Raw genomic sequence first — 24,222 nt, 5'->3', positions numbered from 1 at the left:
CTGCCTTCAGCTCGGGTCATGGTCTCGGGGTCCTGGGATCGAGTCCTGCATCGGGCTCTCTGCTCAGCGGGGAGCCTGCTTCCTCCTCTCTCTCTGCCTGCCTCTATGCCTACTTGTGATCTCTCTCTGTCAAATAAATAAATAGAATCTTAAAAAAAAAATACTCCTAACATATAACTCAGAAGTTATATGGTTAAATATATATCTGAAGGTAATTAAAAAAAAATCCAAATATGAATAAGAACGTTCATGGTAGCATTATTCAAAATACTTCAAGCTCTAGTAATTAAGACAGTCTGGTACTAGAATACAACACTGAATGTGAACTAGCTGTAATTTAAATAAAGACATAAAAAAAGAATGAACAAAAAAAATGGGCAAAGGACTTGAAAAGATACTTTTTTTCCCCAAAGAAGGTATTCGAATGGCCAAAAAGTACATGCAAAGATGTTCAGTACAATGAGTCATCAGGGAAATGCAACTCAAAACCACAATACACCACTTCACACCACAAAATGAATATTATAAAACAAAAACTCCAGAATTTGGAACCCCTATGTTCTGTGGTTGGAAATGGTGCGGCTGTTATGGAAAACAGTATGGCAGATCCTCCAAAAGTTAAACATAGAATTACCATTTGATCCAGCAATGCCTCTCCTAGGTATACACCCAACAAAATTGAAAGCAGGGACTTAGACACTTGCAAACCCATGTTCAGGACAACATTAATCACAACTGCCAAAAGGGCAAAACAACCCCAAAATGCATGAAGATGAATACATAAACAAAATATAGTATACACATACAATGGGTTATTATTCATCTCTAAAAACAAATGAAATTCTCCTATATGCTATGATGTGGATTAACTTTGGAAACATTACACTAAATGAAAAAAGGCAGACACAGAAGAAGAACTATAATATAATTCCCCTTATGTGAGGCACCTAAAATAGGCAGGTTTATAGAGACAGAAAGTAGATTAAAGATTTCCAGGAGCTGGAGGCGGGGAGCATTACTGTTTAATTGGTGTGGGGTTTTTACTTAGGATGATGAAAACATTCTAGAAATGAAGAATGGTAGTAAGGCTGTACAATGTTTTGAACATACTGCTACTGAGACACTTAAAAGTGGTTCTATGGTAAATTTTGCATTACGTGTATTTTACCACAATACAAGAAAAGGAAAATTATCCCCAAACTTGAAAAAAGGCAGATGCCTGCAAAGGAAAATGAAGAAATAAATTGTGGTCTCTCCATATGCCGGAATACTACTTAGTAACAAAAAGCGACAATGTAAATAAATCCCACAATTATAATACAAAGCAAATGAACCCAGCCACAAAATAAGTATGTGCTGTATGATACCATTTATATCAAATTCATGAAAAAGCAAAACTAATCTATAGTAACAGAAATGGATGAGCTATTGAGTAGTGTTAGGGGTTCTAACTGTAAAGGAATACAAGGGAAATTTAACTTTCTTTAGGAAAGAAGGGGGGAAGAAAAAATTTCACAGCTTTAGCAATTAGAACAGTAATATCAGCACAAGGAAAGCTGATTACACGCACTGAAAAAATGGGAAAGCCAGAAAGAATTCCACATGTATATGCAATTTTGGCAAGGGCAGAGGTGACATTGAAAAGGAGAGAAAAGATGAAGTGGAACAATAAGCCAGCCATGTAGTCAAAAAGTCTAATTCTATCTCTGCGTCACACCACCACAAATTCCAGATGGATTGAGCGCCTCAATATGCAAGACAAGATTTTATAGCTTTGGGAAGAAAATATAGCAGAGTAACTTCATGATTTCAACTACTAAAGAATGTCCATAGACATATCACAGCCCCTGCACCTCTCTCACATGACCCACCACAAAAATTAAGAAATATGATCACATCAGAATGGAAAAGAGAACAAAGTTAAAAGGTAAAAAATAGATTCACACATTACAGCCAAGTTTTCATATCTAGATTATTCAGAGAGTCCCAAAAATCTTAGTGTAGTTTTAAGCTTTAATCCTTTCAGAAATATAAGTGTTACTAATTTTTCATTAACATTATTTGAAAAGTTAACTGTGTGTATTTTTAAATATCGGTATATTTCTTATTAAAATTCAACATAATTACTGTCTTGTGTTACAGATCACTCTAGTCAATTTTCAAATTTTGTGAAGAACTCTTCTCAGCTGTTGCTCAGTGAGGGAAAGAATTATGTCTGTAATGCTGGCCTCAAGATCTACCAAGAAGAAGGTTTTGATAAACACATGACAGAGACTTTAAACATGACCTCACGAGGAAAAGTCTAATGCATGCGGCTCAGGTCACATAGGTGGTCAAGTAGTAAATTTCCTCCCTTGAGCCACTGTCTGAGAAAGTGTCATGCAGAAATGATTACAACCAAGTAAGTTAAAATTAAAAATTTATTTTTCAAACCCACAAAAATAAATAAGTAGAAGGGCAGGATAAATACGTACAGTGCCAAATGATATGTTTGTAACTGTAGCATTTAAATTTCCAGAATCATTAAAGCATAAAACTCCACTAAGATTTTTGAAATGCTCTGGGCCATAGATGCCTAAATGCATATGCACAAATTCCTAACTAAAATCACTTATTTTTCTCTCCACGTTGTTCTTTCAGTTATTTTATTTACATGTGAGCTCTATTGATACGAATATAGGTATTCATAATCATAATATCTTTTTTAGATTTAGCATTTCTTTTAACAAAATTATACAGTCTGTATTTTTCAAGACTCTATGTCATTTATTATGAGAAATTGGTCCATGCCATTATGGAGCCTGACAAGTTCTACCATCTGCCGTCTGCAAGCTGGAGACTCAGGGAATCAGTGGCATAGGTCAGTAAGAATCCAAAGGCCTGAGAATCAGGAGAACCAATAGTGTAAATCTCAGTCCAAGGGCAGGGGAAGATGAGTTTTCCACTCAAGCAGTGAGGCAGGCAGAAAGGGGAAAATTCCTTTCTCCTCCTTTTTTTTCTATTCAGACGCTTAAGGGACTAAGATCCTGCCTACCTATGCTAGGAAATGCAGCCTACTTTACTGAGTCCCCTGTTCAATGCTAATCTTATCCAGAAACACCCTTACAGAGAAACCAGAAATAACATTTAACATGGGCCTCCCATGGGCAATGAAGTTGACACAAAAAAAATTGACCACCACATCATCCATCTTTGTTCTTTAAGGGATGTTGAGTGAAAAGAAGTCAGTTGCATATGGATTCATTTGTATAAAAAGAAGGAATCACATATACACACACACACACACACAGAGTTCTCAGTTCTCTTCAGGTGGGAAGAAACAGTGCTGTATAATGGGGGAAAAGGCATATACAGGGTTTATTCTTCTCTTAGGTACTACTGAACGGAAGGCCATACTCTTACCTGGTTCCTGCCAAACTGCGCCAAGGAGGAAAACAAGTTTCATGAGGAGAACTAAAAACCACCAGCAATTGCTTTAATAGCTAAACGGGGAAAATGCAAAGATAAGAGAAACCATCACAGATAAAACTTAGCCTTCAGTAATGAAGCCAGCTACAAGCCACAGTTTAGGATTTTTAGCTGGAAATTAAACTAGTGTTGAGTGTTAACAGGACTAAGGATTTTTAAATATACATCAAACAAACCATGTCCAAGTTCCCCCCAATCTTCCCCAAGGGGTGTGAACTAGTCAGGCTGGGATTACAGCAGTCTGAAATGGAATTTCTTACCCAAGGCAACTGGGGACATCAAAGGATTGAGGAGAGTAAAGGTCTGAGTAGCAATGCAAAGACCCAAGGTAGAAGAGTCAAGCCAGAAGGAATGTCTGAGAGATTACTAAAACTAAATGAGAATGAATGGCCCAAATTGGAAGTGACAATAAAGTCAGACATACCGAAAGGAATATATGATCAGAGAGATAAGAACAGATTAAATCAGTTGGAAGCAAGAAAGGAAAGGGGGATTCATAAGAAACATGCTGGTCTAACTTACAAGTCTGGACTAAGCACAGGGCATGCAGCATAGAATCTGGGTTTGTTGACTTTGATGCTTTAAGGATAGAACAGAGCAGGTGCATACAAGCATACACTGAAGACACTGTAGCTTCGGCTCCAAGCTACAATGATAAAGGGAAATCACAAGAAAGCAAGTCAAATGGAACTGTTGGTTTCACAATGCATATAAATGATTTTTACACTATACTATAGTCTATTAAGTGTGCAATATCATTATATTTAAAAAAAACCATACATACCTTAATTTAAAAAATACTTTATTGGTAAAAAATGCTAACTATCATCTGAGCTTTCAGCGAGCTGTAGTCACTGATCACAGATCAGCCTAGCAAGTATAATAACAAGGAAAAAGCTTGAAATATTGTGAGAATTACTAAAATGTGTTACAGAGGCACAAAGTGAGCAAATGCTATTGGAAGAAACGGCACCAATGGACCTGCTCGATGCAGAGCTGCTGCAAACCTTCAACTGGTAAGAATCACCATTTGTGCGTGCACGACTTGTAAAGCACAATAAAATCAAGCGTGATAAAATGAAGTACGCCTGTATCATTAAATTATGATTCAGTAACCTCTGTGAATGGATAATGTATATTAATTCTTACCTACTTCAAAACTCCATCACTGAATCGTCTAAATATCATGGTGAAGCTGCCACGAGCCACCTTGGTCCTTCTCATCACAAGGAATCAAACTGAAAAGTTAGTGTTTAAAGGAAATTATTCCCCGTAGCTCTCAAATTCATTCTTATTTCTAAGGTTGAAGGAACTGTTCCAACTTGGAAAAGGAAATATTGTAAGGTAAGTGATGTGAGAAAATGTAAACATTATTTCCAGATTCTTCGACATGCTAATTAAGGCTATGCACTTGAATTTAGGTGTCATCCGCTCGTCCCACAAGTTACTATTTACAGCCCGAACACAGGGACAGTCAAATCCTATTGCCAGCATCTTCAGCCCTGCATAGAGGGCTTCGTTGTTTTCCTTAAATATCTTGGCATTTGTGTCATATTCTCAAGGCATCCCTCTGCCTCTTAACGAACATATGAAGGTTTGGCAAGAGCATGAAACTATTTTCTCTCTTTGATCTAACTGCCAGACACCAAGTTTTCCCTGTATCTTTCAGCTGGTCCAAGCAGCAAGGGCACTTACAGTAGGATGTTGTTTTTTGTTGGATATTAAGCACATGCCATAGTCAGCTTTGGGCATAGACAGCTGTCACACATATGACCGCTTATGCCCACACTGCTTTGTCGTCCATCTTTTCCTCGCTGCTTTTTTGAGAGAAACTCATAAAACACGCCCGAATAGTGGCCCTCCACACTTATATCAAAAATCATTCCATGTTAAGGAGAAGATGTTACTAAATATCGCTGTCGGGCTGAACATCAGCAGCCCTTCTAGTTGGCAGAAAATGGTCTTTTCGCTTCTTTTCTCATTATTCGCTTCTTTTCTCATTATTCCCTCAGCTCCCTATTTATTCCTGTCCACTGTGTCCACTTCCAGCTCTGCCTCATTGCTCTCCTTGGGCATGATTTCATTTATTATTGTTTATATCATCCCTACTTGAAGAACTCACTCCCAGACACATTCCATACTTAAACTTCCTTTTTTTTTCTTAGAAAAACGCCTTTGTCCTAAGTTGTATGTGCTTCCGCCCACATTCCATAACACTTTAGGAAAATCAACACATGCTAATAAGTTAGTAGGTACAAATAACAGAACTTAATATCTACTTCACCCACGAAGTAACAAATTAACATTATAATTCCCCCAAGAAGGACACTTAAGGCTGGAAAACTTCAGGTAAACCTATAAGAAGACAATATTTTTGGACAGTGGCTATGTCTTCTAGTATTCTTCAAATCCCTTAAGTGTGTGCTGATGGATTGGAAGTAAGACACAGTACTCCGCTAGGGGCCAATAGTCTGTCATACGAATAAGTAACCAACATGTTTTGTGCTCCTCTGGTCTCATTTTTCCTTCCAGGTCCTAGTCACGGTAGTTTACCACATGGTATTTGGACAAGTTAGAGGGAGCAGCACAAGTAATGGTAAACACCGTTCTTCGGCAAAGGCTTCTTGGAAACAGAATTGGGATAAGCAGATGGTGAACGTCACATTGGATCAGCTGCATTGGACAGACACCGTGGAAGAGCCTCAACGGACCCTGTGTTGTCCACCCCTGGCATTAGACAGCGACGCGGATCTGACTTAGGCTCCTTTTATGAGTAGCAACTACTGAGCCCTGTTACTGTGTTTGATGAAAAGAGCTCTGTGGATTGTTTTTGATCTGCGTATTAACAAGAAAAAGACAGCCAGGTTATTTCCTAGAAGCAGCAAGAACGATTTTCCCTTAAAAATGTGCAAGACACATCCCTGCTGGAACATACGCACACACACGCACACGCGCGCACACACACAGACAAAACCGAACAAAACAGAACAAATGAAAAATCCTTTCATCCAGAATCCGTGGTTTGCTTTCTTTTATTCTTTTATTCCTTAGTATACGTGAACATGTGAAAACGTACAACACTCAGACGTGCAGCCTGATCGAGTGATCATCTCTTACAATGTGCCTCTATTTAAAGCAACAAACAGATGGAGGGTTTATGAGCAAGGCTGGTAAAAGTAAAAGCAAATTATTGTAATAGTTGTACTTTTAATAGGATTCCCCACAATCTAAACCATTATTCCCCAAGGAACAAATTGTTCTATAAAATCGTGTTACTTAGGAAAAAGGCAGTCCGCCCTGACTTTGCAGAGGCAATAGAGGACTCTGGACGGCCTTCTACTGCAGGGGCTCTCAAGGCAGACCGGTGTCCTGGGAGAGAGGATACTGGGATGCCGGCTAGCGTGATCTCCTAAGAAAAAGCTCAGTGGAATAGGGTGAAAGGCAGAAGGACCAAGGGGCAATTGGAGGTATGAAATAATTCTGAGCTTTGACTCAATTTCTTACCTTCTAATGCTCTACTTTAAAAAATGACATTTGGGGGGGTGCCTGGGTGGCTCAGAGGATTAAATCCTCTGCCTTCGGCTCAAGTCATGATCCCAGGGTCCTGGGATTGAACCCCACATCAGACTCTCTCCTTGGTGGGGAGCGTGCTTCCTCCTTTCTCTCTCTGCCTGCCTCTCTGCCTACTTGTGATCTCTCTCTGTCGAAAAAATAAATAAAATCTTAAAAAAAAACACAAAACAAAACGATGTTTGGGAAATTCTCACAGACTTAAGCACACAACATCATTTCCTGCTCTACCAATGCAGACCAACGTCTTGCCCTACACAGCAAATCTTGCTCCACAAACTGTGGACCTGTAAACAACCCAACACAAATTCATGACCGTCATCCCCGTTCAAGAGAAAGAAAACTCATAATAATTCTATCATTAAGATGAATGGACCGTAGTGATGGCCTTTATGTATATGATAATTAAAGCTAATCTTAATTAAAGTTATTACACCATTTTGGAAGAAAAACAACCCAAAGAGAGGGGAACAATGCGGTCAATAACTCACTCCAAAAATATTTTTTGCCTCCAAAGCTCGCATTGAGGGAGACATTCCTGTGCATGATACAAATGGTTCTGACATTACGAAAAGTAAACAAGTAAGAAAAATAAAGATGGAAAAATTCTGTGGTCAGTTCACAAGTGCTTTTTTATTGTTTGAGGCAGGGTTAAAGCCTTTTATAAAGACAAGGATATATGTGCTGCTAGATTGGATATGACATTGGACTCGTCTAGCTGCCCTTGCACAGAAATCTGGCTGCCCATAATATGCCATGGACAAAACATGTGTTGGTGCTTCTAAACAAAGAGCCAGGGTGGGACCTAAGGCAGCTAATTTAAAGCATTACCCCAATGCTGTTTTATAGATCAAACAGACAAAAGGTACTCAGCCCTGGTTATTAATGGATTTGAGAGATAAAGGCAAACATTGCATATCCTCTAATTATTAATGGCCTTGAGGATTTTGATCTAAATTCGTCTCCATAACTGATTAACTTGCATAATCTACAAGAGGGACTCCTGCCAGCCTCATTGCAAGTCATTCAAGGACTGTGTTGACTCGGAAGACCAGAGGCCACGTAAACAGTCCAGAACTGGGAAAGTAGGTTCATCTTGGGTCCTTGGGGATTTTGAGTCCCCAAAGACTCTTACAGTAGCGACCCTCTAGTTATGTGCTGCCTATAACTTGGAGGGACTCTCTTTCAGGTTTTGCTATCCTCAATCCAATCTAATAGTGGGAGATCCAGGACAGTGAACACTTGCTCGAACAGAAGAAGCAAAAATAAATGCTCTTGTGTCAAGAGTGGCCAGCCTTTCAAATGCGTCCTGGAGAGATTTCACTGGAGTGTCGGTATAGTAAATGAAATTATAGCTACCCAATGAGTACGGGAATGCTTCTTTTCCTTGTCAGATTCGTGCTGGAATTTAGCCAAAGAGACACACAAAGATCCTCTCAGGAGCTTAGGGATTTCAGTTCTGAGAGGTCCTGAGGAAAATTCAAAGGGTTTGTGCCTTCTATTAAAAACTGTCTGGGGCGCCTGGGTGGCTCAGTGGGGTAAGCCTCTGCCTTCAGCTCAGGTCATGATCTCAGGGTCCTGGGATCGAGCCCCACATCGGGCTCTCTGCTTGGAGGGGAGCCTGCTTCCTCCTCCCTCTCTCTCTCTGCCTCTCTGCCTACTTGTAATCTCTCTGTCAATAAATAAAATCTTAAAAAAAAAAAAAAAGATTTGGTCTGATGGGTGTTTTCTGTGGTCCTCACTTTCTTTTTTAACTTCCTGACCCATCACCCTATTTTCCTTACCTCACTATCTTTACATAGCACCCGAAGGAAGAAGCCAGCTCTGAACTACAAATACAGCCCCGGGTATGGCTGGGCATGTGCGTGGCTGAAAATGAATAAATACACACATACATAAATCCCAGTCCTTGGTACAACCAGAGCCTGGTGCTGGGAAAGACGGCTGACCCTGCTTAAGATTCAGGGCAAGAAATGGATTTAGAAATACACAAAAGAAGACCGAGTCCATGCTTTTACAGTCCGGGATTTGGGGAAAGTGATTCACTCCAGTAGAGGAAGTGGAACAACACAAAGCCAGCCATAAATGTCCAAGCGGGCTGAGAACTTATACCCTCTGTTCTCTGAAAGACCACAAACCAGAATGCACCGCTCAGAACAAAGAAAGATGCTAAAGGACGGTGTATGTTGCAGGGGTGGGGTGAGCAGCTGTGCAGAATGGAAGGGATTAAAGTTTAAGGTGAATAAGGGAGGGCAGCCTTTCTCTAAACTGTGACTATTTCACTAAAAATCAACCCACGGCACTATGGCATCAGAGGGTTGTCTACTCAGTAAGCAAGCTGAAGACAGTCTCTCTGGCTGGACCACGGCCAGTGAGCATGCTCAGGGAGGCCCCAGGTGTGACCTCTGCTCCCCTGTGAGCAGTGGAGGGACCAGGCAATCTATCATGGTGTTCCTCCTGTCAGCCCTGGTGCTTCGCCGCCGCTGTCTGTCACCCTAGTGGATGAGACCTGCTTAAGGGCATTCATGTCAATCTCTATGTGGCCATTCAGTCTAAAGCAGAGGATGATCTTGACAGGCCTGGCAAAGTCAGCAGAAGGTACCAGAAGCTGAAGTCATAGCCTTCCCACAGAGATGCAGCGTGGACCAGTGTTTTTTCTTTAGCTTTTCCTTTATTTTTACTTGCCTTTTTTCTTTTATTCTTACGACACAGGCTAAAGCATACAGAACTTGCCATCAGAGCTGGTCATCTCGGATAAACCTGTTGCCCTCCGAGTTTTTCCCGTAGTAAACATAGCGACACTTCCCCAGGACACCTGCAAAGAAAAGGAAACACATCTTCAGAGGTGGTGCGATGAGTACAGCAAGGAAGCACGGTGCAGAAAAGCAGATACACAACATGGTCCCTGATCCAGTGGGTGGCAGCAAATGGATTAAGCCCCAGAAGGGAAGGACCCTACTCTCTTGTCCTCAGAGTTGACACTCCCATAAAATGTCACCAGAGCACAGGCTTCTCGGAATAACATGTTCCCTGCACAAATTCTTTTCCACCTTTTCTAGTTTGGCCAAATACTCCTCAAAATAAAGCATAAGCCTTTCTTTAAGTTCCCTTAGTAGAGTTTCTAAAAAGGGAAAATTAAGACTTTTAAGATAGGTCCTACCCAAGCAAAAGATGTAAAACGATTTTTCCAGAATGTGACTCTTTTCAAGTCCTTCATCATGAATCAAGATTATGTCCTTCCAGGGCACGTGCACCCGAATGTTTATAGCAGCAATGTCTACAATAGCCAAACTATCGAAAGAACCTAGATGTCCATCAACAGATGAATGGATAAAGAAGATGTGGTATATATACACAATGGAATACTATGCAGCCATCAAAAGAAATGAAATCTTGCCATTTGCGACAACGTGGATGGAACTAGAGGGTATCCTGCTTAGCGAAATAAGTCAATTGGAGAAAGATAACTATCATATGATCTCCCTGATATGAGGAAGTGGAGATGCAACATGGGGGGTTAAGGGGGTAGGAGAAGAATCAATGAAACAAGATGGGATTGGGAGGGAGACAAACCATAAGTGACTCTTAATCTCACAAAACAAACTGAGGGTTGCTGGGGGGAGGGGGTTTGGGAGAGGGTGGTGGGGTTATGGACATTGGGGAGGGTATGTGCTATGGTGAGTGCTGTGAAGTGTGTAAACCTGGCGATTCACAGACCTGTACCCCTGGGGATAAAAATACATTATATGTTTATAAAAAAAAAAAAAGATTATGTCCTTCCAGGGAGAATCTCCCAAATCCCAGGAGGCATCAAATACATCTGGGTGATCAAGGAACAGTGTGGTGTTGACAAAACGCCACATGGAAATCAACAAGAGCCTCCAGCATTAAAGGGCTTCTTCTTCCCTTTTTTTTAGGTTCGCTCCACACCCAGTGTGGAGCCCAACACAGGGCTAGAAACCATGACCCTGAGATCGAGACCTGAGCTGAAATCAAGAGTTGGACTCTTAACTGACCAAGCCACCCAGGCACCCCAAAAGGGCTTCCTTTAACAGGAAGCCTGAAGTGAATTCTCATGTTGGAATACCATTGATATTCATCTTTAGTTTTATTTTAAACAATTGAGTGGTTCCACGTGCAGTTTTTGTTACATTCAAGGAAATTGTAGGAGAGTTTAAGTATGAAAAATACCTCTAGAATAGGGCCAAATCTTTTAACCAACTCAATATTTATTCTAAATATCCATAAGAAGTCACCTGCCACAGTTATTATGAAAGTTTTGTATGATCATTAAGGGAAAATCAGTTTTTCTCCAAGAAAACATTTATAATTACAGTTTGCTTTTTGCTGTATTGCTTTTCTTCTAATCTTAGAACAAGTAACTTAAAACTCAGCTTCACAGAGTTGTCTTATTACTGAAAATACTTGAGTCTCCCAAGTGTAAATAACCAGAAAAAAGCAAAGAAATGTCCATAAAAAATTAATTCAAGAGCCATAAATCTACCTGTAAAAATAGCTACCTATATGCATAATGATTTTTTTCTATCAGTCTGTTAGTGTGAAACCAACAATCATCATCTATTCTTCATTTGGGGTAAATTAGCACTTGGATTATCTAGCTTCTTCACAGCAGACGTTCTAAGGAAATATTTTGGTGATCCTACAAGATATGATTCTCTACTACGGAACTTCAAATATTATTCTTAATGAAGGATTAAAAATGGCTCTTAGAAACTTTGAAGGACAGGGCAGATGCTCCCTGGTTTGGATGGCTTGGGACAAAGTCGGGAAGTCCCAGGATCACAGGATCCCTTGAGAGTGGGCCAAAGGGAGAGGATGGCGTTGTTTCATGGCCTCAGTCCGGTCTCGGCCTTGCTCTCATTACTTCTGTTTATCACGTTTCCGCGAACAAGGTTACTGCAGACCCATCTTCCCCCTTAGCCAGGCTTTCCCCTTGGCCCCAATTCCTAGTTTCTGCTTTTCAGAAATTAGGTGTTTGGAAACACTGAGCTTGGATAAGACCTCCTTGAGACCTTTCTTGGGGCTAGAAATTATTCCACTGGCTGTTGGCAGCTCTGAGCCGCTCCCTTTATTATACCGCTTCATGGAGCACCTGTCACTGGACTAACATTGTCACCAATGCTGGGAGCTGGCCTGTTGGTCAGGCCTAGCCGGTCAGGTTCTGTTCCAGGAGCAGTATCCCTTACAGACCTGGGTATGAGTGCCTCAGATGTTTCTGCCAATCCACCAAGGGACTTCTTGAACCTAATTAACTCAAATAAACCCTAAGAATCTGGAAGGATGAGACCAAGGGATGTTAATTACTTTCTATAGCACCAGGACAGCATGAATTTTTACAAAAAGAAATGGATAGGGCTGTCAGATACCATAAAGAACATAGTCTTTCTCTTGAATAAAAGAATGAAAGTCAGACATGCGTGCGTGCACGCACACGCACACACATGCATGTGCACACCCACACACCACGCCCTAGCGGGTCTCCAGTAAACCCTCCAGTACGTTCAGAGATTGAATTTCTTTCCTCTATCCTCTCTCCTTGGTAACCGTCAACTCCAGACCTGGCCTAGCTACAACCTGGATGTCGAGTGCCATTCTGGAAACAAGCTGGCTACCCCTGGAACGTGGGCTGGGGTGTGGAGGGAGGGAGAGGAAGGGTTCTGAGCCCTGTTCCCCAGGCCTTCCTTCTGGTCGGCACTGATGAAAGTCCTTTTTAAGGCCTGCCCTGTTCCTTGGGGCCTGGAAGCAAGAATGTTTATAGACGTCCTGGTGAGAGAGGGCTGTTTGATGAATACAGGAGACTGGCGAGGTGTCAGAGCTTGGAGAATGAGGCAAGGACATGAGGTATTAATATTGTCAATGATCTCTTGACGGGAAAAAAGATACCGCACTCACCGTCAGATTTAAATAGGCATCGAGTGCATTGATGACAAAAGGGCAGACTTCAAACAAAGGGCTGTGTGGTGGGGAGCAGAGCTAGTCTCTGTGCTGGCAATAACCTGATCTGAAGAGACACTGTCAGGGCTAGAGACAGGCCCAGGATTGTGTGCGGTGACAGAAAACAGAGATGCTGACAGAGATACCAGTGCCATATTATGCCAAGGATATTCTAACACTGTCTGCCGTGCTAACGAAAGCTGACATCACTCCCTATCACTTGGGGTCTTCTCCGCCCGCTCCTGCAGAGCGGTTCTCCCCAGACATCATTACAAAACTCTCTGCTCGGAGTTCCTGGCAGCCCTGTTCTGTCAGAGCACTTGGGGTCAAGGGGCCTAAGGATAACCTCAGTCAATCTAAATTTGGACTTTGCAGGAGGAGCGCACTCATCCCCCGGTATCTCGGCTACTTGAGGTGATCAGAGCGCCAACGTGTGAGGAGCTGTCACCTTGAATCAAATCCTTACAGGGAAGGCACCCCGTCTGTGGGCTGCTCCGGGAAGGCACAGGGACGGCCTGCCAGCCAAAAATGAGATCCAGCCGCTGATGTTCTCCTGGGGAGGAAGGTGGTCTGGCTAGTGACAGTTAAAATCGGCTGAAACTTTTGAATTCGCGCCACCTACAGTGGTTTAAACTAAGCAAGTGTTGCCTCCGTTGAGAATCCTACCCGAGTGCACAGTTGGGCTCACATGGGACATTAGTGTTCCAAAAAATAAACAAACAAACAAATACATAAAATTAATAAGGGAGGGAAAAAAAAATCAACCCCACAATCCCATGTGTGGCCATAGGATTTTATCCTTCCTGAAGATTATTTGTAAAATAATGGCATGTGCTTATAAATTAAGTGAGGTGGCAGCATGTTTCTCTCTTCCCGGCCTCCCCGTGGCCCTCTTCTCCTGTCGTGGCAACTGCCATAAACTGTGAAAATTACAGAGGGAACAGTTTGCTCGCAAAGAACATTTTGACAGGGAGGCGCTCCGAGGCTGGAATTTGGGAACCCGCTGGTTGTGACTCAGTAGGCGGTGGCTTCGGCGTACATCTGTAATGCATTCACTTGTTTGTATCTCCTCGAACTATAACGTCTTGGGACTGCAGGGGGAACAACACATTTAATGGCATATGTAGTGTTTTTAATTAAAATATCTGGCTTTGGCCATAAGAAGTGAAGCCGGCTTGCCGTGTGTCAGGCCGACATGTATCTGTCTGTGTGGAGGGTTTCTTTTCAGGGTCCCTGAAAAATGACAGTGTGCTGTCCCCTGGGGAATCTTCTTGTGCCAAATGAGACTCCTAATTTTTCTTAAGTAGCCAGCTCTCCCATCACCATAAGCTTTTAAAACTATAATTATGAAAAAAATGTATTGGGAAGAATCTGTTTTAAAGAGGTCCTTTATCTTTTAAATGTTTCCCCCTCTGGAATGGATGTTCTAATTACGCAGGTTAAGTTATGACCTTGGGGCTGCCTCAGGGGCGAGAAGCAGCGTCTTTTCTTTGGATGCAAGTCTGTGATGTCGGGGCAGTACCAGAGACTGTGCCGGGCAAGACCCTCAGAGTCCCCAAGTAGAAATGCCTTGTACCCTCATGCGGGGTCCAACAAAGACTCTGGGCTCCCTGATCCCCTGGACAGCTTTACCTTTCCAGTTGCATTTTGCTGTTTATTGATTAAGGAGAGGTAGAAGACCTGTATTTAAATCCAGCTCTACCCCTAATGGTTATGTGACCACGTCCATGTCCCTTGTCCTTACTGGGCTGCATTCCCCATTCGTAAAACGAAGGCAAGGGGCCAGATAATCTTGGAAGTTCATGCTAGCTCTGAAATAAGTGATTTAGTATTTTCAAATGCTTCCCTTATGAAGACAGGGACGTCAGATCCAATACTGCCTGAGGGAGAAGGCAAATCCAATGGCCAGTTAATCAAAAATTTGATTTCAACTAAGTTAGCTCTTGAAACTCATCCAGCCCACATTCCCATAATATATAGAAGTGGAGATCTGCTGGCCCTCAAAATCCCCCAGTAAGGACGTTCCATTTACTTCTGTGTGGCCTGGATTCCACACTCAGTGCTGGGACATGCTTTCTGCAAACTACCCCATGTCCTGTTAAGCTTTGATATGAGCCTGTTAACTTACCAACTTTAGATTCAACAGAGCTCAACTCTAAATATCTGAGTAAGTGGGTGGTCATTTATATCTTAGTTGTGGAACAAATAGTCTAGACACACACAAACATATGAATACAAAAACTTATTTGATGATGGAGTACAGATTGGGCCAATAAATTCATATTTGTAAAATTAAGTAAAAAGTATCAATGCTATTATCAATATGAGCATTAGTTTTAGTAATCATCATTTTAAATGTTATTATCACAAATGTAATTATAGCTGTGTAATGACAAACAGATTTTGATCCAGTGATTTTGATGACTAGGAGCTTGCCATTAGACTGCACTGTGGAATAGGCAAAGGACAGAGGGCTGGCTTTTCATGGAACTCCTGTTCTCCAATCTGTAAAAGAAAGGAAGGAACTAGACCCTTCATGGCCTCTGAAAAATAGTGACGACAGTGTTGTGAGGAGGCGGGTCTAGGAGTATCTGGAGAGTCTTTCTGGTCCACTGTAGAAGGTTCTAGAACTATGTTTCCATGTGTCCTGTACCTGTTCCATTTCCATGTGTCCTATACATACCTGTGAACATATCACCTCTACAATACTTCCTCCTCCCCAATCTCTAGAGCCCAGTGGCTGAAACAGTACAGAGGAAGTGTTCATTAAATGCTTGACGACTAGATAGATTAACACCACTGAAATTATTACCTAGACACAACTTGAACAGAATCCACGAAGTTAGGAATCTCAGTTACTGAACACTCATACCTTAGCCTCTGCTGAGACTACGTGTCTAAAACGTCTTAACAAGAAGGGGGCAAAAGGACAGAGGGCAACAGTCTCAATTCCTAAACACCAAGGTTGTTTTTATGCCGAACACTTTCCTCCCACAGTAACAAAGCAATCACAATATCTGGCTGGAGAGAGGGAAGCAAAGTGAATGTTATCATCCAGCCTTAAGAGCTGTAAACATCATACACGGAGAAGGACATTCCCCAGAAAGCACATTCCTCAGTCTTTGGTACATGTGGGCCGCGAGTTAACTGGGAGCTGGAAGGGAATAAATGCCCATGTTTTATGATCTTGAGAAGTGGCTGGAGCAACAGTCAGAGGTCAGCCTGTGTGATGTGCTCTCAGCTCCACTGCGGATATCAGACCGGATTCAGCAGAGTCTGCAAAATTACAGGCTCCTAGCGAAACATCCTCCTTTAGGGTCAGCTACTTAAAGACTAAGGCAAAATGGAAAGAAGAGAGATTGCAGAAAGGTCTTAAGGCAAGGGGTTGCTCGGGAGCTGTTTTTGTAGAAGGAGGACAAAGCCCCTCCTCCACACCACACCGGGCAGATTTCGCCTTGGCTAGCAGGCTCCTCGGAGAAGCCTCAGGCTGGGGAGAAAAGGGGAAAGACGCTCTACCCTGGAGACGGTAGAGACATCAAAGGAGAAAGTGAGAGACTTCCTTCTCAAACTAGCTGAGTGTGATTTTAGGCAAGTGTCTCAGTTTACAATCTGCTTCTTGGGTTGGAAGCCGGTGCCATGGTTGTGCAATGCTTGCTAATCCCAAAAACATGTGCAAGGGCTCCCACTGTCCCCTCCATCAACCAGGGGCACACGGTCCTTACTGAATACCACTTCAAACAGCGCCATGCAAGGGATGTCCCCCAGTCTCTCAAATGAGCACAGTCTTGAACTCCTCTCCTTTATTATACAAAACAACCCCAAGAGGGGTAGGAGCAGCCCTGCTATGCTGCCCTGAGATATGGCTGTGGTCGACACTTGAATTCTGCTGTTTTGACCCCAGGGATGCTTTGACTTCATACTTATGAATATAAACATGGAGACTAGCCTGGTAGTTTTTTTCTTTGAGAAAGCATTACTTATTCAGGGCAAACTCCATTTAGCCAATTTAATTCCTTAATTTTTAAATGCAAAGTTAAACCCTATCCTATGTTTCACATTTTGCTTCCATTTTGTCTAGTTTATTTTCAACGGAATCAACTCTTTTCCATGTACTTTTTACAACAAGGCTAAATTTCTCAGCTTTTGTCCAATATCAAAGTTTACGGGTTAGAGTTCTAAATCTCAGAGTCATCAATTTTTATAAAGTCACATTACCTGAATACAATTTTGTAGATCTGAGTTGTGACAGGAAGACTTGTGCCTTCTTTTAAAGTTTAGTCAACTCACTTTATTGCGTGTAGTTTTGGTTTGTTTCAATTTTACTTGGTTTTCATTATTTCTACCACGGCTAATTTCTCCCCGTGAATTTGCACCTTTTTCAATATACCAACAAGATATAAATCTTGGTCAGTTGTTTATTTGTTTGTTTGGTTGGTTTTTGTCCATTATAAATTACATTATGTGAGGTTTAGTTGCTGTCAGTTATATTTTGGACTGGCTCTTCCTACGGGCAATGCTTATTGTCAGTTAAAGTAAATGATAGTTTTTATTCATTTCTTAGCACAAAGAGTATGCAGGACAACGATCAATACTCTGGATGCATGACAGAATCTGAATGGTGGGGTCCTGACATGCTGCATTCTACCAAGCACCGGTCAAAAAACAAAACAAAACAAAAACCACAGCATGGACCACAGCATCCAAGGTCTGGATGCATCCACATCCTGAAAGAAAGCTGACCCCAAATGCCAGGCCACCTATCCCTTTGAGAAGAGGGCACTTGGTCCCAGCGCTCATTCCCCTAGGGAGACCTAGTGGGACATTAAACTTTGCACTGAGAGAGAAGAGATTACATACATTTGCTTACACAAATGCTGGGCCTTGTCAAGCCTCACCTGCATGTTTGCAAGGAAGGAAAAAGCCAGGGAGGGAAACCAGTCCGCAGAGAAAGGATCTTGGCAAAACCTGCACTGAAGGTGATAGGAATGCAAGGCTGAGACGCCAGCCTCCCCGCCTGGGGGAGGCTGCACGAGTGTTCACGTGACTGGGCAGACAGGTTGATGTGTGACAAGCCAGAGCCTGTGCAAAATGTGCTCTGGGCTCCCAGGGCAGCTGAAATGAGGCTTGTCGTTTTAGGCCAAGGGAAGGAGGTAGGAAAGGGGGAGAAAAACCAGTTTTGCCCTCATAGAATCTGCTAGTGGGAGATGTAAAAGCTGGTCCAACTCCTAGAAAAAACTGAACCTTTAAGAGGACCCTCCGTAACCTGCTCCACTGTTCCACCTTGAGCCCCTGGTCCCTGCCCTCAGGTTGCAGGCACCATGGCCTTGTCCAGACCTCACCCGGCCATTCAAAGTCCTTTCCACATAGAAGAAATATTAGGCTGATAGAATGAAAAGTTATGTGGCAGCAGATGTTTCCATTGTGTGAATCCTGGAAAGGAAACAGTCAACACGCTTTTCCTCAGATGTCACTGCTTTTTAAATTGTGTTGTACTGGGATTGTTCAGGTAGACAGAGACGGATGGGAAGAATCCCAGTCTGAGGGTGGGCTCACTTGTTCTTTTTTAAACATCATTAATATGATTGGATCTTATCTCTACATATGCTGTATTTCAATCAAATAGGGACATATACACATCAGAGTTCAGTGCCATAGTAAAGATTTCCTTGCTCCAACAACATCACTCCATTAAAAACAAAACAAAACAAAAAACCTGCTAACTCTTCTTAGTAATCCAAATTCTTGGTTTTTCTCCTCAGTTTACATTTCTTTTGTGTGTTTGTTAAAATGAAGCCAGAAAGTTTTTATTCCAACTTCCTAAATGATGATTTATTTGTACACTCTCCTAAGAATACTCTATTTTGCTATTCTTCCTAGCAAGCTTAAACAAAGAATAGAATACTTTTGTTTAAAATTATTTCTTTAACGGTACTGAAGAATTTGCATGGAGACAAAATTTAAACATCTTCATTTTAGGTCGAGTCTTTCATTTCGTAATGGTAGAAAATGAGGTTCAAAGTGGCTTCCGCAAGGTCACAGTGTCAGACCAGACGTCCATGCAGCTCTACCTGCCTAACCCAGGTATCTCTGAATCATAAGACACTGCCGTGAAGACAGTGGGGCACTCCACAGATCAGTCTGAGAAAGGCTGACTCTTACCTACTTTTCCATTGGGAGAAATGGAATCTTCAAGGCCCGTTTGGTGTGAGCACGTCCCCCTACTCCCCATCTCTGTATTCTAAGTGGGGTTTAATGGATCTGAGATGGGCTGGGTTCCAAAGTGCGTGCCAAGATGGAATGCAAATCAGCTCAGATTCATGAAGTTCCCTTCCGTGCTGCTCACTGATGGATGTCACGTAACCCAAGCTGTCAGTCAAAGTGGACAGTGGTCAAGTGGTATGGCCTCATTTTTCCTTCTCGGTGTTCTTTTTTTATTTTTACTGAAGAAAACTCAGAAATCTTTCAGACAGGAGAGAGAGAGAGAAAGAAAGGAAAAGTTCACCCCTTCGTCATCTCCACCATTTCCACCATTATGTCCACATTCATTTTTTCCATCTCCCATCTGAAGTCAAGAGCATTGCCACTAGAGGGCAGCATGAATTTAGGAAAAACAGCAGTTTTCTTGGGAAAGAAAAAAAAAATGATGGCAACTATTCAGGAAGGGCCATTAAAGCCACACTGTGCTTTTGGTCACCAATTATAGGTTCTGTAATGATCAATATGTCACGTTTGCTCAATCTATGCTGAAGGCTTTCTGGGAGTGGGGCTACCAAACACCCCCCACTTTTGGATTCCTCTAGCTCTATTTCCAAGACTGATTCTTTTTGCCCTCAGTTGCTGTAATTCATCCTCCAGGCTCAGGAGTTGGGGATGTTTACATAATACCGGCAAAAGTGTAAAGAAGTATGCAAACTAATGAACAAAGACAAATTCCTGAATATCCTAGAAAAATACCATTTTCATTGCAGAAATCCAAAAGAAAATATGCCACCCAATGGCTTGGCACAAAAGGGAGAAAACTCAAAAATAAGACAAAATAAAACTGGATCAATAAAATATACAAAAGTTGTGTATATGCCATCCACACAGATCATGGCGGCCCCAAACCCTCCCAACTATCATCTTTCCTCTTAGAGTACCTGGTCCAGACTAATCAGAATAGAGAGGCAGCAGGCGCCTGGGTGGGTTTGTTAGTTAAACATCTGCCGTGATCCCAGGGTCCTGGGATCGAGCCCTGCACCAGCCTCTCTGCTCGATGGAGAGTCTGCTTCTTCTTCTTGCTTTCCCTCTGTGCTCTCTCTCTCTCTCTTAAATAAATAAAATCTTTAAAAATTAAAAAAAAAGCAAAGAAAAAGAAAGAAATGAAGAAAATAAAGAAAAAAGAGGCAGAAACAACTCAAATAAAAAGAAAATAATAATTTCAGCTTCTCTTTGACTACCATTTGGTGCTTATCATCAATCTCTGGTACATAGATCAGTGTTTATTTTCATGGCCTGACAGCAAATGACCAACTTCCTTTAGGAGAAATGAGGCATTTGTGGGTTTCTAGGGATTCCAAGTTTATCATTATTTTTAAAACAGCAATAAATGTATGACATTCTAGGGCATGACATTTTGGATGAGAATTTTTTAGAGTTAAAATAAATTAGTAGATTAAATCCGAGAAGGGAGTACACAAAAATCGGTGTTACTAGATGAGGGGAAGGAGCGCTGAGCACAGGTATGGCTCTCCATCTCAGCTAAGAGACCTTTCTTAAGAGACCAGGTGGTCAGCGAAGCACACATAAAATGGCTCTCACGCACTTTCTTCCCATACACTTTCTTTCTTCATGTAACAGTCATGTGATTGACTAGCCACTAGGGGAATGTTGGGTTCCAGTTAATTAATTAAATTATCTCATTAACTCGTAGATAACTAGAAACCTTTCTGAGTTTGCTCTCCTACATCAACACTACGTAAAATGAAAGTCAGCTTCCTCGTCTTACCAGGTATATCACAGTGGCCACGAATGAGTATTTCTCTGAGTATCTACAGTGAAGATGATATAGTTTAGAACCTTAGCTGGGGTGGGAAGACTGCTCACTGAACGTTTCTCAAGGTCTTAAGATCTCCTTTATATATGAGCTCCAAAAGGGCAGAGATGACAACTTTTCATCCTTGATTCAAGAGGCCCAGAGAATGTAAGCACTCAATAGATTTTTTTTTTTTTAGTTTGGAATAAATGAAAGAATCCTAGGACGCAACTTGCCCTTGCACCAGAATCACCTGGAAGTTTGATAAAAACAGATGCTTAGCCCCATCCCCAGAGTTTCTGATTAGTGGATCAGAGACAGGGCCAAGAATTTGCATTTTTGTTAGTTCCCAGGTGAGAGTGATGCTACTAATTAGGGGACCCCACTTTAGCAGACACTATTCTAGGACAACCCAAAGGGGCTCCTTTTTCCTTTTTTAAAAGTAGCTTTTATTGACATTAGCTTTTATTCTTATAAAGTTAAGATCACTCAGATTCAGAGTCAGAAAACCTTGTGGACTGAGGGTCCTAGTGTATTGAGTTTTAGTAAATACAGTTACTGTCTCCAAACAGCAGTCTGAAAACCAATGGCACCTAAAGTTAATAACTACAATAATTATTATAATAGTTGCTCTTTAACAAGAAAAAAACATAAAAGTTTAAATTTAAGTAATGTGTAGACTATATTAAAAGAAGAAAATTTTTTTGGATAAGGAGTGTAGAACTGAACCTGGAAACCATAATTTATGAAGTATAGGAAAACAAAAAAACGTGCAGAAAAATTTCCCAGAAAGTCTTTAGCTTTCCTCTAAAAGGACAGAATCTTAAATGAACAAATCAGAGCAGTGGGGGTCCTCCTGCAGAGTCTGAATGGGAATTTTGGCTTTGCTCTCAAGCACAAATTTGCTTTTGGGTTTCAGATCTGCTTCTATTAGAAAGCTTACATCAAAAGGGGGGAAACATCCACAGTTCTGTCTAGTTCTTCAGGCTAAATTTTCTCAAGAGAGTCATTGAAAATAAAGACAAGTGGCTTTTTTTTTCCTTTAATTCTTCTTCAAGCTGCAAAAAAAGAACCTCTCAAATAAAATTAAGCAGACCCAGTAACAACTAGGTTTGTCATAATTCAAACTCTGCAAGGATTGGGGGAAAGACCTTCCTTCTTGGGCCCATTAGTCCAGCCTCCATCTGCCCTTCATTAGAATCCAAACAAACTTTTCCTGTACTGATATTACTATAATCTTTCCTAATTCCAGGACACTCTAAATTGCTTTTGCCAAAAGGAAAACAAAAGGAATCTGCTGATATATGAGCTAACTGAAATAAGTTTGCATTATAGAAAAAACAAAAACAAAAACAAAACTATGTTGTTGCAGAAAGCACAGCATAATTCTCGGGCACTAGCAAATCTCAATACCAAATGCCACAATATTTTCATTATTTCCTGATCTTTAACTTCCCATCCTCTAGCCTGCCTTGGAAAAATAAAAAGTCCATATATATGCTAATGCTAATGAAAGAAACTATAGGTTAAGGAAGAATTAATAGACGAAAGCAGTTTATAAGAGCAATATGAACCTCTTGTACATTTTTTTTTTTAACCCAAGATGAAGACAAAGTAAACAGTAGAAGAACATATTATAAGGGCCTTCATTAGGGTCAGGCTCATTAAAATTTAATGAAGGCACCAGAGTCTCTCCAACAATATTTAGAGGGGTGTACTTTTTACCTATCAGTGGAATGGCCTGGGTTGGAGAGACATTGCTGACAGTGGGTGGTACCAGGTGTTATCTGTCTCTGGAACATACTACTTTGATGGCTTGGGATATTACCCATTTTATTTGGCTGGCTTGAATTCGTCAGGATTCACCCTGTGGTGAGTTAACATGCCTCCATATTGAAAAAAAATTGCCCATGGGCCAATGTGAGCCTCGCACCTAATAGAATACATCTGGCTCTGACAGTTTGATGCCCAGCTCTGAGCCACATTCGGCAACACAAATTAACAGCGTAGACATTGCCCACGCTGAGCAGGAAGTAATAACCTGCTACCTGCTACTTGGCCAAAATCTCATTATAAGCCATTACCGTAATTGAGGGCCAAGACTCTGTGGATATTAGACTCCCTGAGCGCCAGTCGTTAGTTCAGCAGAAGAAAGACTCCGAATGGAGGGGGCGGTGGGGCCGACTGAGGAGAAACTGTTTTGGACCATAGAGTGAATTCCTTCTACAGGGTGCTCTGTGGCTCTGGGAGCTCTGGAAGCTGTTTCTCTTCTGCCCCAAAGTCCACAGGACCTCTTGGGGGGTGGGGTGGGGGTTCGGGACTCCTGGAAGCTGACACAATTCTTGGTAGGTCTCCAGCAATGCTATGCAATTAAAATTTGGTTTAAGTGAATACTGAGGACAGCCACAAAGGGAAGAAGAGGGCAAAAAAAAAGTCAGAATTCTGAAAAGTAATAAGGGTAGAAACTGGGGTAGAGAAAGGGGGAAGAATTACTCCAGAATTACTGCATCTATATGAGCTTTCAGTCTTCTGTAGGGGGCAAGGCCAAGCCCTTTTCCCCATAAGACTGGCCCTCTTAGTCTCTGCCCAGGGTTGGGCAGCTAGGGATGAAGCGGTGAGGGTGTGGTGGAGGGAAATAGGACAGAAGTCCAATGGATCGATCAAACGGTACATCAATTAACCTGATTTTGGTATCATGGGGATGGTTCTGGACTTCAGTAACCATGACAGCTATCAATAAATATCTCTTGGAAGGAGGTACAGAGGACCAGGGAAAGGAGTAACTGAAAATACAATAAACCATCTCCAGGAAGTCCTTCTTATCCTGCTACATACAAACCCCTCCCCGGCCCCACACTTCACACACATCGCAATAAGAACCACATTCTCCAATTATGGGAGCCTGTTTATGCCAGGTTTTACCTTGGTTATACTCAGGGGTATCCTAAACCTTCTGAGTGCCAGGACTTGTCCAGAAATGACTAGAAGCCTAGTTAACAAAGCTTCCAGGGCATCCAGAAGTTTCCATCACTTCCTGTGCCATGTCTCAGTGAAAGGATCCCTGGCCTTGGAATTTTGAAAGAGTCAGTATTTGGGGCGGGGGGATAAACACGATGGTGGAGGAGAGAGGCTGCTGCTGAGCGTGAGGACGTCTGTGAACAGCAGGTGCACACTCGGGCCATGCTAAGACAGTCTTCCAGTCTCAGCCACGCCAG

At 41.9% G+C, this 24,222-nt stretch overlaps 1 protein-coding gene across 3 annotated transcripts in view; it reads right to left on the bottom strand.

The window, feature by feature from the left end:
* Positions 1-9,689: 9,689 nt before the first annotated feature.
* The window catches only part of LRMDA (leucine rich melanocyte differentiation associated), a 1,046,803-nt gene continuing 1,032,270 nt past the window's right edge, over positions 9,690-24,222 (bottom strand). For all 3 annotated transcript variants that reach the window (XM_032314126.1, XM_032314125.1, XM_032314127.1), the window contains one exon: positions 9,690-9,853. In XM_032314126.1, coding sequence (XP_032170017.1) covers positions 9,774-9,853 — 80 coding nt within the window. In that variant the 3' untranslated portion in view covers positions 9,690-9,773. The remainder of the gene's footprint in view (positions 9,854-24,222) is intronic.

This window comes from Mustela erminea, chromosome 14 (genome assembly GCF_009829155.1).
Source record: "Mustela erminea isolate mMusErm1 chromosome 14, mMusErm1.Pri, whole genome shotgun sequence".
Taxonomy (NCBI): Eukaryota; Metazoa; Chordata; class Mammalia; order Carnivora; family Mustelidae; genus Mustela; species Mustela erminea.
Note: the sequence above shows the minus strand (reverse complement) of the source record. Positions and strands in the feature narration are given on the sequence as shown.